Here is a 17,376-nt window from a genome sequence, read left to right as displayed (position 1 = left end):
GCTAAAATGGGAATACAATTATTGTCTTATTGTTAAGCCATTTAATTTCTCACTTTTAACCTCTACACCAATACACGTACGGACCCTGCTGCATGTTATCTCTATCTCTAATGAATGATACAGAAGCTCACACTTTTGATCATCAGTACACGGACCCTGGTGATCTAAATTGATTTTATTATAATGGTTGGGATGAGTTGGTTCTAGTTGCTCAATAAAAACGCACTTAACTTGAACCAAACTTAAATTAATGTTTTTAATTGGTTTAGACATTTTTCACTAAACTTGAACCAAAGTAACATAATTACACCATTACTTTGCACCAATTTTTTGCTGATTTTTTGAAGTTATACATGTTATATTATATACTAATTTCTGTTTACGTGGTTCAATTTATTTTGAAAAATTAATCATTTAGTTAATTAGGGTGTGTTTGGTTTGCATTTTCATTTTCTGAAAACTGTTTTCATTTTCAAAAAATTAGAATTCTGAAAATATGTTTGGTTTGATTTCTTATTTTCTGTTTTCATAAAATAAAAAAACTGAAAATTTATGATATATTGACTTCTTGTCTTTTTGTATTTTTAGATTTATTTAAAATTGCATTCATTGTCATCACAATTTCATTTTACCTGAAATAAGGTTTTTGTTCTCAACTAAAAATGAAAATTTATTGTTTTCATTTTCTGATTGTTTCCTGTTTTCATTTTCATTAAAAATGTTTTCAGAAATCCAACCAAACACATTTTCATCACCGTTTTCTGTTTTCGGTGAAAATGAAAACAAAAAACAATCAAATCAAACACCCCCTTAATTTTTTAAGCTAGCGATTGAAGTATCATTGTCATCCTACGTTTTTGTTTGTGTTATGATACTGGAGAAAGGATCATACCCCCTCTCGCTTTTTAGTTCGAAAGAAATTATGATCCTAAAACGTATTGTGATCACCATTAATTCACCAATAATATAAATCCCTAACGTAACCTTCTGAAACTCTTCTTCCGTGAATAACTAGTGAAGGTTTTGTAGCGACATATTTGTCCTGTTTATTACAAAAATGGCAAGAACGAACCAAATTAAAAGACGATGAAAATGACAAATTAGGGTTGTTTTTTATTTTTGAGGGAAGAGTAATTTTAATTTTTGAACATGCAAACAATTTAAACGGACGAGTAACTGCACGTGCTACTTTTTATGAAAATTAAATGAAGGAAAGGTTACCTATTACAGTAGAAACTAGGAACTTAATTTATAGTTGTCAGTTGCTATCTATCTAAATAACTAATCAAATGGATCTAATTAAGAATGCCTCAACTTGCCATAAACGTCAAGCATACATTGAAAGGAGTCGTGTTGGTTTTCTCCACGTACGAAAGCAGTGGGTTTGTATTGTTCAACAGTAATTGCATCAAACTAGCACGCAATTAAACACTGCCCAAAACTGAGTGAGAAGTCCCTCTAAGCTTAAAGTTGAACAACCTGATTGTTTAGCCTTTTATATAATTTTTCATTCTGACCCGTCACATTTATGATTTATCTTATCTTCTCTCATCTTATATTTTGACCGGTAAACAAGTCCTTAAAATGATTCCAAATTGATTGATTGTTGAACTTTCAGACTGCAAACTGCAAAGTGATTCAATCTTCAATTCTACTTGTGTGTTTGAATTGAAGAAAAAATTATGATGGAGCATATTTTTTTTTCACAGCATGGTGGAGCATGATGAGGTAGGTGTCACACCGTGGTCCAAAGATAAATAAAAAAATACAATCACTACTAATCTTTTAACCTATAATTTCCGTCATCTTTTTTTCTTTTCAAATTTTTTTTTTCTCGATATTTGTTCTTTATTCTCGTCCATGGTGCATCTTCAGGGTCACTCATCCTTTAAGGTGCTGGAGATGATTTGCAAGACTTGGGATCTGGCTTCCATCTATCTTCCTCATCATCATCTGTATCTTCGTTTATGTCTCTATTATGATCATGACAGAATTAGTCTGAATCACACTCGGAACAACATCCCACATAAAATGTCAATTTAGAATATATCACAAGGGTTAAAAAACTTTTTTTGTCTTTTGAAAACTGGTTTAAAAAAATGTTTAATTTGTAAGTTTAATTATGTTATATAATTTTTTATATTTCAAAAGGTTAACCTTTTTCAATTTAATTAAATATAGAGAATCTTTTAATATTATTTAGTGCTTATAAAAATAAACTTTTACTCAGATTAGGTTTTATTGATTTAGTCTCGTTGATTCGGTCTTATTTTATCCTTTTGACGGGTAATTTTAATTATAAATATCTTTATTTGGATGTTTTTAAATAAAGAGCTATCTTCCACATATCTTCTTTTTTCGTTTCTTTCTTTGAGTTTTCAAGTTCCTCTCACTAAAAAGTTTGTTAGTTCTATTGTCTCCAATTATTTTGGAAAGAATTTGTTATATCCTATAGAACTCGTAGATCACGCGAATAAATCATTAAAAACAGTGTAAAATTATATGTCTCAGCCTTAATTTGTTCTAGTCAGACATTTATAAATCGTGATTCGTGAATGATTGGTTTATGAATAAATCACCCTTTTATGTTTTAATTTCTTTTTTATTATATTTTTTATATCTTTTAAATATTTTTTTGCTTTCTTGATAAATAATTTATCATTTAAAAATAAAGGAAAACATTTTTTTTAAGATAACCTGTATTTATTTATTTATGTTGGTTTTTTAAGATAACCTGTCTAACTACAATTTTTTTTTAAAATATTTTTTTTTAAGATAACCTGTCTAACTACAAAATTTTCCTTTTTACTCATGGTGGGCTTTCTTTTGGGCCTAGTGTTGGTTTGTTTCATGGACCAGTAATATTATTTCTTCTTCTGTTATTTTTGTTCTGAAAATGAGAAAGCCTAAGAAACGGCTCAACCCCAAAGGCCTCCTAGCCGAGAAGCGTAGCATAGCATAAAAATAACGTTATGTATTACAGCTATTGCAAATTTGAAGTAAAGGGGCCAATGCCTAAACTACAACTACATCACTGTTTGAACTAGAGCATTGGCACCCACAATATTCATTAATTTTATATTATTATTTAATCACAAACTACTACTACTGGATTAAACATTATTATTTAATCACAAACTACTACTACTGGACTGGATTAAACTTGTTGATGATTTTTATAATGATTTTTCTAAGAGGATAATAATTATCTTTTTCTTTTGCTGTAATATAGATCTTAAAAATCTGATAAAAATTAAAGTCGCCGAACAAAAAGATGATAAAAACTAAAAATTATTTGACATCTATATCCAAAGAAAAACCATGTTTAACCACTGAATTTCCTTCTGGACATATATGCATCTATCCTTCTGATTGCATTATTGATGCCTCCAACTAACCTGGCACATGGATGAGTTACTGGACATCCATTTGTATTTTTGGAACAAGTTTTAACACTTTCAATATAATTCTCTTGAACCCTTTATTTTCTTGCAAGTTTTAGGACATGCCATACATAATATATATACCCACAACTCTGCTTGCTTTATAGTAAAGGGTTTACATGAGAAAGAGCCCTCTTACATGAGAAAGGCCACCATAAGCTTTGGTCTTCAAACGATATCCCATTTATGATTTAACTTTTGTTTGGCCCGGGAAGAGAATGAACGACATATTTTATTTTCTCTGCATTAACTTTATGTTCATCTATTATTTTCTTTTCTTTTTCTAAAAAATATGTACTAGAAATGATTTTTTTTTAATCTTTTCTTTAGGGATGGCCATTGATGGGATTGGAACATGTGTACTTAATTATAACACTTTCCTGGCAGGATATGCAGGGAAGGGTTATTCACAGAAGTAGATGAACTCATGAACATATATGATAGAGCACAATCGCAGGTCCAATGAGCTCATCTGCAGGATTGTAGTTGATGTTAATTGCAAGCATTGAAATGTAAAAAGAAAAAAACAATGGAGTTTGTGTTTAAGATTATTAATAGCTCTTTAATCTAGCTTCTCCCAGTTGTTACCTTAGAAGAAATCAAATCTAGTAAAGGCAAAAGTAGGTCCTTTTCTCACTTTACACACGTTCTGACTCCAACTTAAGCCCCCACTTTCTCACTTTTAAACATCTTGTCACTTAGAGCTAAATCCAACAAAATATCAAACTTATTGGGAAATATATAATTTTTGTATATTAGTTTTAGTCTCTACAAAGGCCGCTCAGTTTTTAATCTTCGTATGCTATATGTTGAAGCACCTATCTAGAGATTAAGTTCCCTTTTATGTGTTCTGATAATTATATAATATTGACATGATATGAAATATAAATGTAATAAAGCAAAGTGGAGAAGCTCCGTGTTATGCTCAAATTCAATCATTATATTATGGCCGTCAAAATAATATTTAGGTCAGGCATCCTAGTATGGAACACTCAAGTTCACAACAGTTTATCAGCATCAGATATCAGATTCAACATTAACAGCTTATCAGGAAAGTCCAAAACGCCATATATTGCCTAAGGAATGCTATGAATGTGATGGCGCTGTGTGATTTGTAGGTGCTCAATAGATGAAACATAATTTATGCTGGAACTTGCTCTGGCTGCTTCAATGTTCAATGCTTGATTTCCATATAAGAGGTACACAGCCTCAACATGCAAAGGATTGGTATAAGCAATTTTAGTTCTTAATCTAAGTTAGTTTGCTCTTTAAATATATACTATGAATCTCCTCATTCCAATCTTTTCAATACCAATCACCGCATTTATGTCTCTTAACAACACTTTGCTTAATGATTTCTTTAGATATAATTCGCATTCGGTTGCCAAGTTCTGACACAAAATAACACATTTCTTTGTTGTGAAACACGATAACCGTACACAACTATCAACTTTCTCTTTCCAATACTCTCATTTAGCAGTATCTACTTTCCAATTTAGTGTTGTCTTATATAAATTTCAACAAAAATTGTGTATTAGATTATTATGAAGCACGGACTTTGATACAGACACAGACATTTTGATACGGCTAATGTCTAAATGTCTAAAATATAGAATACGAGATACCGCATACACACACAAATAGAGAGATCTAAATTGATGATATATTCATCTTTTTAAATAAACTTTTTATATTTTTTTCAAGTGGATTAGTTATGCAAAAGTGATGACTTAAGTGTTTAAGCCAAGAAAAAGTAATTTTTAAATCAGACAACTAATATGAAATGTGGAACAAGTGTTCCCTTCATTAATTAGAAAAATATGTTTGAGTGTATCATTAATATTTCTCTCGCACATTACAATTTCATGATTTAGTTAGATTTCATTTTCGTGGTTGCTGGCTAAGAAGATAACTTATGACTACACAAACACAAAGACAGAGAGAGAGAGAGAGAATTTATGAACAATGGTGAGGGTAAGGATCATGATTATTGATTAACTTTAGTTAATTTTGATACTAATCTCTATCTGCCAAGTGGTACATAAAGGATAAAAGAATATGGTTCTTGACAACAAGAATCAGGATTTTTTCAACCGAAAATATAACTAAGTGAAGAACTTTATTCTTAGGTTCCATTTAGATTAAAAAAATTACTTGTTCTTTGTTTGATTGCTGTTTCTTGAATCTGTACTGAAAAATGAAGTCCATATTGAATATAATCATGAGCTTTTAGACTTATCAGCTGTTGTTTGATGTTACAGATAGCTGGTAGTTGGATTTGTTTGCACTTTGCACACATCTTGATTTAGTTTGAGCAAGAGTGGTCCTTTATGTCCGAATGTTGACACTTGACACCTGGAAGCTCCAATTCTTTTCACATGTATAGATGAGCTAAATAATACCAGCAACAGTAAAACAAGGAGTTGACCATTGGTGCTGATGTTGAAAGGAAAGAAAAAGTGTGTGAGAGAGAATTGGATAGTGATGGTAAAAGGTCCGTGAAAAAAATCTGTATCAGTAATGGGATTATAGGATACTGAGGTGGGAATAATTAAGGTGACAATTATATTTGAGGTGGGTTTAGTGAGATTATAATTCCACACAATGAAAAAAATTGTAACTGAACTTGTATTTTCTTTTTTCGGTTTTCTTTCTCAAGTAATAATTTAAACAACTTGTACTAGGTATATCACCATATTGTTCTTGATCATTACTTGCTAGAAGAGTCTGGAGAGATGCTGATCGTGCAAACTAATATCTCCTTATTTTACTGTTTCTCGAGGGAGAGGGAGAGGATATTTTTGTAAGAAAATTAATGAGAGAATAATTTTGAACTACCTGTTGGCCGTTGGTCTGTCCCATCATGCATGCGATATGGTATAGTATATGCAAGGATTAATTCAGCATTAATTTATAGGAACATGAACATGAAAAAAACTGGTCACAACTTGCGACTATGTGTTTCCCTTTTTGTAAAAAACGATCGGAGATTATATCTCTATTTATTACTATTTTCTCTCTATTTGAAATATTATGCTGCTTACGGTTATGAGTTTTAGTTTAAAATAGCATTCTAAACTTGTGTGTTAATGATCTGTGTTAATGATTTAGTCTCTATTAAAAAACTCAACGTTTTTGAGCATGTTGTTGCATGAATTCCAAGATGCTTAAGTAAGAAAATTGTTCCTTTTGGAACATCATCTGTTTGAGCCACCGCAACGGTAAAGCAAACATATAGGTTTAATGTGTGTTATGATAGAAAGTTGCAAACGTACGTTTGAGGTAAATATACGTTTGCAAAAACATTATCACCTTTGCTTTTACTTTTAACTTACTTTTATCTGTTAGATTTACATAAAATCCCGTGGACTGCATTTTCAACTTAAATCTAAACATACACTTAGTCTCTCTACGAGCATTTTTTTTAGTCTATGTCATCAATTATCATGTAACTCGTTGATTTTAGGGAGACACAATCAAAATTAATGGTGTAACCTGCTTAAAAATTGAAAGCAAAGATGATTTTGATGTGCACAGCCGCCAGAAGCACTTTTTAGTGGTAGAGCCCTTCCCCTGGTATGTCATCAAATAATATATTTAATTTGCATCTTCCATCTTTCACACTTGCATAAGCATTGACAATTAATCAGGATATAATGACATTGGATTGTGACCAGTTAATATGTGATCGATTAAGCATAAAGTAATGCACAACCTTAATTGACAATTACTATAAGTGAACATAACCTTGGTCCATGGGTCAACTCCAATTCACTATTAGAACTCTCACTTTTTTTAACCCACTTGATAAGGGAATTGAAAAGTCTCCAACCCACAGAATCCCCATGTTAAGGGGGCTAGCGACAGGATTGGAGGGATTTTTACCCACAATATAACCACTTCTCACGTACCAAGACTATGTGTAAAAAAAACGATTTCATGTTTTTTTTTTTTATAGTAGTTCAATGCATTTCATTACTGATAAATACAATAGGGAATTTGTGTGTAAACAGTAGGACTAGAATTCGAAATAGCCGATTTAGCAAGGCAATGAGCAACCATATTAGATTATCTCCTAGAAAACTCTACCTGAAAGTTTAATTGAAAAAAAAGAGATAGTTTTTGCAATTTGCGATGATAGACCCCAACTCAAGGAAATCTGGCTTGGAATCATGAATGTTGTCCACCACCACTTTACAATCCAATTCAAAGATTACATAAAAACACTTTCATGTTATGACTTTTTTAGTTTCCGATTAATTTAAAATAGTGTAGGATTGTTGGGTCATTGATGAGCGTACCAAGTTGTATGATGATTAAGTAATTAATGACTCAAATTGAATCTTTTTCATTGATTAACTATAAATATAAACTAAGTGAATTAACTACAAAGTAATGAACATGAAAGATTAAAAAAATAAACTCTATAAGTATGTGATTGGTGATGAATTTAGAACGTGTTGGGACTATACTACCAGAACTTTTTTTTTTTTTTTAACACTAATATAATTATTACCCGCATCTTCTATTCTATTCTAACCAAGATCCCTTAAGTAAAAGAACCTAAATCACTAAATATTGCTTTCAATCTCTTGACGATTAATTAGTAAATGATTTGTGTTAAGAGTATAGATGCATGAATAAGCTAAAGAAGACCACTCTATCCTTAGATATAACTCACTTTAGATGTTTTTCCCAAGTTCTTAGCATACAAACATTTTTCAATATTTATATTCTAAAATAGTGCATATGGATAATCAAACCATAAATATGTGAATAAGCATATGAATGAACAATAATAACAACATTATATTAAAAGAGTTTAGAATCATTACATCAAAGAAAGTTTAATTTGCAGAGCTCTTCACAGCGGGTGATTTTAGTCTCTCATTGTCATAAGAGACTTACAAATATAAAAATGGGATGAAAGAGAAGAAAATGAAAGAGAGATGGATTGCAATAGATTGGAAGGAGCTCTGAAACTAATTTCCTTCAACAATGAATTTTTTCATGCTCCTTTGTTCCCTTTCTTCTTATTGGTTTCTTTGTTGTTAAGGAAACAATTGTTTCATTTCTTTTTATATGTTTCACCAACCGATCGATCAATTAGAACTTTCTCGTGTACTTAGCGCAACACTCGCACTAAGCTTATATGTCCAACTAGATCAAGTGGTCACGCACTAAGTGCAAGATGCACGTTTAGCGTGCTTGCTTGTGATAACTATCTTCCAATGTGGCTTCTTGCACTAAGCAACTTGCTTGGACTGAGCAGTTTTGACTTATTAAGTGCTTTTTCATGCCTCCGCTACATTTCTATACAAAATACAACCAAAATTACTATAAATTAATCAACTTTAACACCTTCTAGATAAAAATTAAGAAGTTAAGTTCTTATTGTTTCAACACAAAATAAACAATAAAAGAAAAAAAATAAAATAATTACTATGTGATTTTAATATAGAATGATGTATACATAACATTTATGAAGGATTTAAACAAATCATATACCAAAACAAAAGTTGGACCGTGTTTAAAATGAATGTGTGGCCATCATGGATCCGAGTATGATTTTTCCAAAACTACACTAACACGTGAATTGCCATAATTCACCTATGTACTGGGTATCTAGTATTGAGTATTATGGTTCATAAAAATGATACTAGCTTTGTATCGAAAATAAAAATGGCAGTATTAGCTAGAACGGATTCCTTATGCTTCCGGGGAAAACCACACAAAGTAATGGGAAATACGTTTGGTGTTCTTGTACAACACTATTTATTATACTATATCAAACATGTTACTTTCAGCCTCACTAAGAATTACATTTTTTCAAAAAATCAAATACTTGTATTACTCAACCAGAAGAGAGGTGAGATACATTAGCAGAAACAAAAGAGGGAATTAGGTAGGGTGACTCCTCTAACCAAAATCTCTCATAAAAAAAAGTGAGCAAGCTTGGACAGCTTGTTAGCAATAACATTGCAAAGTCTATTAACATGCAGGAGATTACAAAAAGAAAAGCCTTCAGCCAAGCGCTTACAATCATAAACCAGACCTGCAAAGTAACTAAGATCAAATGCTCCCTTTGACTCGCAAATCTGCCTAATGCAAACAAAATCAGTCTAAAAAATAACCCTCCTGAAGAGCAAATCTGAAACTGATAACATGGCACATCTGAAACACAAAGCCTCTTCCTTCCAACCAGTGGCGGACCTACAATCATGTGAGAGTGTGCACTTGTACCTCCTCATTTTTTAAAATTCATCAAATTTATAAATAAAATCTTATATTTTTATATTTTATTTTATCTATATTTATATAATTGAATCAACTGATTTTATTTTTTATAATTTACCCCCATTAATTTAGGGTTTTGGATCCACCACTGATTCCTACCCTTGACCTTCTTCCAAACCCTGCTCTTGACATATTGGAAAATATCCTTCTTTGATCTACCAATCAAAGTGGGTAAACCCATAGCCCTCAAAACCATTTCCAAGAACACCCACTCCTCGTTGTCGTAGGCTTTCAACATATCAAGCTTTAGAGCCATGTAACCCTTCCTCCCTTTCCTTTTTTCATCATATAGTTGAAACATTCGAAGGCCAGAATAACATTATCATCAAAACCCAACACCTTGATCAGGTGCATAAGTGCATTTGATGGAAGGCTTGGGCCACTTCCTCTCTACGTGAAATTCAGCACTAAGAATTACATTTGTTTTACTTGAAATTTTTCACATGAACACATGGAGGGATGACTTGCCCATTGCAACTTTTTCCTTAATTTGATCCTTGTTAAATCAACACTATCAAGTTATTCAGAATCCTCACAACCTAATTACTACTTCATCGATACTAGTACTACTTTATTTAGTGAACTATCTCAGAAAGTCCCCACTCCACAAAAAAGTTACCCCATTGGTATTCAATTTCTTAGCAGGAAGACAAAAAAGAGAGCAAGAGAAAGTTAAAAACAAAAAACAAAAACCTTTGCGTACGTACCACAACGGAACGGAATGGCCCAAAAACAAAACGGCTCGAACGAAGGAACCTCGCTCCGCGCGCGCACAGTGAACTGCACCCCAATATCCAAAAGTACTAAAAAGCACATATTATTTAATCACCAATTTCATATAAAAAAAACTTTTCGTTAAAGTTATTAAATTAATTTTAATAAGAGAGGCGTGTATAAAAGAAAAAATTTAAATATTTCTCCAACTTTATAGGATTTTTTTCAAAGGAACTTTATAGGAATTAGTCATAAAATTTGATTATATAGTGTGCTAATATAATTTTTTTAGAATTGATTTACGCATGGCAATTAGTTAATTTAAAGAAAAAAAAATGCTATATTTTTATTCTTGAAAGGTGAAAAAAGGGAATAAAAAGAAAACTATAATAGAATAAGACAAATCTTATATAAATAGGTTGCAAAATTGAGCCCTTAATAATCATTTTAGGGCGAGATAATTGTAAACATTTTTATAAGCTTTATTTGAATCTATTAACCTAGCTACTTTGCTTGCCTTAGACAATTTTTTTTGTTAGATTAATATTAGAGTAAAGTATCACTAATAAATAATTTCTGCTGAAAAATTTGAAGGATGCCTTTAACTTGAAATAAGATCTTACATTAAGTTGAGTTCCTCTTGATCTAATGATATGACACATGATCCAGTGTCCTTAAATTTATAAATATCAAAAAGAAAAAAAGGAAAAAAGTGGGGGTGAGAGTATAAAAGGGTGAGTGTGGCAACCAAAATCCAAGAAACCTAACAGAAAAATTGTCCAGATTTTTTCCAACAAAGCAAAGGCGGTGAGACATGTATGTGGAAGAAAGTAGCACCTCTTCTGCTTAGCTAAACCCCCGAACGCAGCTGCGCCACTCGTTTCATGCCTCAGCCTCTCGCCTCGGCGTGATTGCTACCACCTTGTTCGATTCATTCGTGTGATGTTGTATGGGTTGAACAAGGGACAGAGATTGCTTCGGGAATGGAGTGGGACAGCAATTCCGATCTGAGCGGGGACGAAGAGGAGGAAGGGTTCGTCTTCAACGACGGCGACGACGCTGGCCCTCTCCCGTTCCCCTTCCCCGTCGTCGAAAACCTCCTCCAAACGGCTCCCTGCGGCTTCGTCGTCACCGACGCGCACGAGCCTGACAACCCTATCATTTACGTCAACACCGTCTTCGAGATCGTCACCGGATACCGCGCCGAGGACGTTCTCGGCCGGAATTGGTCAGTTTCCGCTTCGGCCTCCATTCGTTGAATTAGGTTTAGGTCTTTTCAGGCCTACTCTTTATATTCCATCCTGAGCTGCTTATAAGTCAATTGCGAATGTGTTGAATTGAAATTTGATATCAGAATACATAGTTTGTGCATTTTCGTGTTTCTACCGTGATTATTTTGTTAGAATTAAGCGTTGCTTAGATTTGTAGATATTTTAGTTTTGTCCATACGTGTAACTTCTGCTCCGGTCTGGAGTAAGTCAATTGTAAGGTTAGATAATGTTGAAATGTGCAGGAGATTAAGAAACGCTTGATGAGAAAGTTGTTGATTGGTACTATGAATGTCGTGAAAGTGTATCATGACAAATGGTGTAAATGATGATTAACTTCCTTATGGTGATTAAAGGATTAGGGAAAAATAGCCTAATAATGAACTTCATTAGATATTAAACAGTGGTAGTTTTTCACCATGTGTTTGAAGCTTTTTGACTTGGACTGAATTCTGAAACTCCACTGTTCAAGAACCATGGTTAAAAGAGATTATTGAAATACAGATGAGGCTATTCCGGATGTTTTTTCTTATGTATACTGAGTCATGTGTTGAGGGATTCTCATTATTTTTCTGGCCTTCATTAGGGTTGGGAATCCAAAGGCTTAGGCTGCTTTGTGTATTGAAAGCTTTTGATTAGCTATGGGTGTTCACTGTGCAACTTATTTTGGCAATGGAATTTAGGGTTTTAGGTCTGGCCACGTTACTGTTTTCTGATGAACTGTTAATTCTGATATTTGACCACTGATGTATTGTTTTTTGTGGGGAGGACCTCAATCCTCCAAAGAAAAGATCCTATAGCCGCAAATCTACCCAACTTTCTTGCAGCCTCTGCAGTTGGTGACGGCCCATTATGGTTTCTTAGTGATTCCTTCTTTTTTGTTATCTAAAAAGCATTATTAGTTTCATATTCTATTATGTTTCAATTTCTCCTACTGCATGCCATGATTCTCCTCGTTATACTCAATTTTTCAGACTAATTTGTTCTCATTGTATTGTTGTGGGTACTTGCAAGTTGCAACTGATTTAGGACAATCATATCTGTGATTAATTGCCTGTTTCAAAAAAAAAAATTCTTTGATGAATTGCAGTGTGATTAAAAACATAATAGTACGAGTGTGTTAAACTGTTATCTCTTTAGTACAGTCTTGAGTCTCCACTGTATTAAAATTTGTCTTTGAATCCTACTGTGTGGGATAGCTATTTGGGGATTTCCTTTGGGTTCTCCAACAGAGTGAAAGAAGCATATTTCCATGGCAACTTCTTGGACTAATGAGAACTCTAAAATTGTTATATTATTTACTAGCAATTAGAAAAGAAAAAAGGATTGAATTCCAATGCTCCATGTTAGAACAAGATTTTGGATCAGCTGAAAGTTTGTCATTTCTGCTCTGCCCTCCTTTCTTTGAGTCTTCAGGCTCTTTTTATAGGGTAATTGTCACTTTTTTTGGTGTACACTGGCGGCACTGAGGAACAGGGCAATTGTCTCTGATGTATAGGTTACCATATATCTCTAATTTACCCGAGAGAAGAAGTATTAGTTTGGAAGTCTATTTTTTAGAATGTAGAGTAATTTTTTATTGCCTTGGAGGAATAAGGGGGAAAAAATTAAGCAGAAGAGCATTTTAATAAGCAAACAAACAATATTTGTTGGCCCTTTAACACATCTCTTACTTGCTCAAGTCTATGTCAGTCTGTTGCGTGATATTTATAATTCAATGTTTTTTTTTGTTTTAATCATTTCAAAATATTTGGCAGCCGTTTCTTGCAGTGTCGAGGTCCATTTGCTAAGAGAAGGCATCCGTTGGTGGACTCAACAGTAGTTTCAGAAATTAGAAGATGCCTTGAAGAGGGGATTGAATTCCAAGGTGAGTTGCTGAACTTTAGGAAAGATGGATCTCCTCTGATGAACAGATTGCGGCTGACACCTATATATGGAGATGATGAGACTATAACACATGTCATTGGAATCCAGTTCTTCACAGAGGCAAACATTGATCTTGGTCCTGTTCCGGGTTCTACAATTAAGGAATCTGCTAAATCGTCTGATCGATTTCGTTCCGTGCTTTCCTCGTTGCAGACTCTTCCAGTGGGGGGCAGGAATGTATCTCGTGGAGTTTGTGGGATTTTTCAACTGAGTGATGAGGTACTGTCTCTCAAGATACTTGCTCAATTAACTCCTAGAGATATTGCATCAGTTAGCTCTGTCTGTAGACGATTATATGAGCTGACAAAAAACGAAGACCTCTGGAGAATGGTTTGCCAAAATGCATGGGGCAGTGAGACTACACATGTTTTAGAGACTGTGCCTGGTGCAAGGAGACTTGGATGGGGTCGGCTGGCAAGGGAATTGACCACTCTTGAAGCAGCAGCATGGAGGAAGTTGACTGTTGGAGGTGCTGTTGAACCCTCACGCTGTAATTTTAGTGCTTGTGCAGTTGGTAATAGAGTTGTGCTTTTTGGTGGTGAAGGGGTTAACATGCAACCCATGAATGACACCTTTGTATTGGATCTCAATTCTAGTAATCCTGAGTGGCAACACGTCCAGGTAAGCTCTCCTCCTCCTGGTCGTTGGGGCCACACGCTTTCTTGTGTTAATGGTTCTCATTTGGTTGTATTTGGAGGCTGTGGAAGGCAGGGCTTGCTCAATGATGTGTTTGTCCTGGACCTGGATGCAAAGCCTCCAACTTGGCGTGAAATTTCTGGATTGGCACCTCCACTTCCCAGATCATGGCACAGCTCCTGTACTCTTGATGGTACTAAGTTGATAGTTTCTGGGGGATGTGCAGACTCTGGAGTTCTCTTGAGTGACACTTTCCTCCTTGATTTGTCAATGGAGAAGCCTGTCTGGAGAGAGATACCAGTGGCATGGACCCCACCATCTCGTCTGGGCCACACATTGTCTGTTTATGGTGGTAGGAAAATACTGATGTTTGGGGGTCTGGCCAAGAGTGGGCCCTTGCGTTTTCGTTCCAGTGATGTATTCACAATGGATTTAAGTGAGGAAGAACCTTGTTGGAGATGTGTGACAGGGAGTGGCATGCCTGGTGCTGGAAATCCTGGGGGCATAGCTCCTCCTCCTAGACTTGATCATGTTGCTGTTAGTCTTCCAGGTGGGAGAATTCTAATATTTGGTGGGTCTGTTGCTGGTCTTCACTCTGCCTCTCAGCTTTACATTCTTGATCCAACTGATGAGAAGCCTACATGGAGAATCCTAAATGTACCTGGGTGCCCTCCAAGATTTGCTTGGGGACACAGTACATGTGTTGTTGGAGGAACAAGAGCTATCGTACTGGGTGGTCAAACCGGGGAGGAATGGATGCTAAGCGAGCTCCATGAACTTTCCTTGGCTAGCTCTGCCATCTAAATCCAGTGAATAAACACTGCTGTATTGAAGGGAATACTACACGGCTCTGCTTGATGTCGTGAATTTGAACATAAGTTAGCGGGAAAGGTTGCATTAGCGGGAATGGATGCTAAGCATTGCTCTGGTCAGAATGTGTATATTAAGTTGTTACGACAATGCATTTGCTTGAATGGTTGGTTCTGGCTCGAGAATAACTTCTCGTTGAGTGACATGAGACGAAGTTTTTTTTGAGGTTTGTGAGACTTTGCCCTTCAGTACGCATAATGAATTATTCTTCCTGAACAGAATATTAGTGGTAATATATTAGGGTAGTTTCTCACTTGATTTTCCATGTGTTGTCTTGTTCAAATTCTGTAATTTGAATCACGATAAAGAGAAAAGAAGAAGAAAAAAAAATTGTATGTTAATTCCCGGAATTAGATCTATTATATTTGATGGAAATCTCTATTGCTATTTTATGTTTCTTAACACAGTGATCTGACATTTATGGAAAGAAGACTAAACCAACGTTGTGAAACAAGTATGCCTGAAAAATTAGTATATTGTTTATTTAGATCGTGGTGTGCCTAGTTAATACATAGGTTTCTATTTTATGCCCTTGTCGACGATATTGTAGTTTCTGTTAAATTTCAGTCTATTGGTCACAACAGAAATTCCTCGTAGTATCAAGTTGTCCCGCAATCCCACATGTTTTCTTTTCAGAATCTGGTAGCATCACCGACTCTTTTAACCATTTTTTAAGAGAACTTTTAAAATATAAATATATTTTTAATATAAAACCACTTTCAAACATATAGTTTAATTGTATTTTTTTGTATATTTAGTTTACATTTTACAATTTTAGATTTTAATTAATTTAGTCGACTAAATTTCTTTACTTTTAAAATTAAGTTTTACCATTTTTTTATACCTAAAACCCTTACATTCCCTTTTTCTCATTCATTTTTTATTAATTACATTGTTTTAAAAAGTTATTGCAAATTTATCAATTAAAACATCAAATTAACTTAATATGTACAATCTCTTGATACTAATTAATCAAATATAAAATAAAGATAATCTTGTTGTTTGATTTGAGATTTTTTATTTTTTTAATCTATTATTATAATTTAAATCTATTAACTAAACTTACATATAATTATTATATATGTTATATTTATTTTAAAAATGAATTTTGTTATTATTAAATTTTGTTTAACATATTTTAATAAAAAATTATTATTTTTATTTTTATTTAGCATTAATATAATTTTTTTTATCAATTTTTTTAACATAATAATAATTTATTCATCATTTGATATTCAATATTATTTTTAACAATAACGGTAGATCCTATTTTAACATAAAAAGTAAAATATACATGATAAACAAAGAAAAAATAATAAATTATTTAATATTTATTATTATTTATTACAATAAAAATTAATATAATTATTACATGCAGTATGATGTGTTTGGCTCAGTTTTTCATAATAAGATATGAAAATCAAATTAAACCAAAAAAATTACAATTTTTTAGATTTTTTATTTTTGTAATTTATAATTATTTTAGATTTGGTTTGGTTTTGAATATCCGGACTTTTAACACTGTATATGTCCTTTATTTATTTTTTTTCTTATTCTTCATATTGTTCTTTGTCATTTCAATTTAAAATGGCAATCGTTGCTACCCAATTTGCCTGGTTCTCGGGAAAGAGTTTTCACAAGCTTATTATATGTACAATGAAATTGAAGTAACAACCGTGTCACTTGTACTTTTTAAGTGAAAGTAATTGTAGACAAATGATAAGCTTGTATTTTTAATTATTGACAATTTTAAAAAAAATATTGAAATTTAAGTTGAAATAAAAATATTAAAATTATGGATTAAAAAAGATTAGAAGTTGAAAATTCTTAGAAACATTTTGGTTGAAGAAAAAAAATACTAAAATTCTCTCTCGCTGACAAATGACACTAAAAACGTTTTCGTTACACAGTTATGTACTATTTATTGTTTGCTTTTCATTTTCCACTGTCCTTAATATTTTATCATGCTTCTATAACTTAAGCTTGAAAGAGTTAAAAATAACAGGCAATAAAGATTAGGTTGAGAATAATTAAACGCATATAGAATAAATTAAAAACAAAGATAATCGGCAACAACTAAAAATACATTTTAACGTTAGAAAAAGTTTATTTGGCACCGTCAAAAAGATTTTGATAATTGAATAACTTTAGAAAATATAGAACAAAAAAAACGAAGTCAAAGAGAAATTCCTTCAATAAATCCTGCAGAATTTTGTTGAAAA

At 33.0% G+C, this 17,376-nt stretch overlaps 1 protein-coding gene and 1 long non-coding RNA gene across 2 annotated transcripts; both read left to right on the top strand.

Annotated features, from left to right (window-relative positions):
* Positions 1–1,577: 1,577 nt before the first annotated feature.
* LOC114382147 lies at positions 1,578–6,229 on the top strand. Its single transcript, XR_003660189.1, has 3 exons — positions 1,578–1,728; positions 3,774–4,642; positions 5,705–6,229. It is a non-coding gene; the product is annotated as an uncharacterized LOC114382147 (long non-coding RNA).
* A 4,963-nt stretch (positions 6,230–11,192) lies between these two features.
* On the top strand, positions 11,193–15,544 carry LOC114380849 (adagio protein 1). Its single transcript, XM_028339933.1, has 2 exons — positions 11,193–11,682; positions 13,480–15,544. Exons 1-2 carry the CDS (start codon positions 11,438–11,440, stop codon positions 15,086–15,088), a joined length of 1,854 nt encoding a protein of 617 aa, XP_028195734.1. The 5' UTR covers positions 11,193–11,437; the 3' UTR covers positions 15,089–15,544.
* Positions 15,545–17,376: the final 1,832 nt, after the last annotated feature.

The sequence above is a fragment of the Glycine soja genome, chromosome 13 (genome assembly GCF_004193775.1).
Source record: "Glycine soja cultivar W05 chromosome 13, ASM419377v2, whole genome shotgun sequence".
NCBI lineage: Eukaryota > Viridiplantae > Streptophyta > Magnoliopsida > Fabales > Fabaceae > Glycine > Glycine soja.
This window is presented reverse-complemented; position numbering and strand designations above follow the sequence as displayed.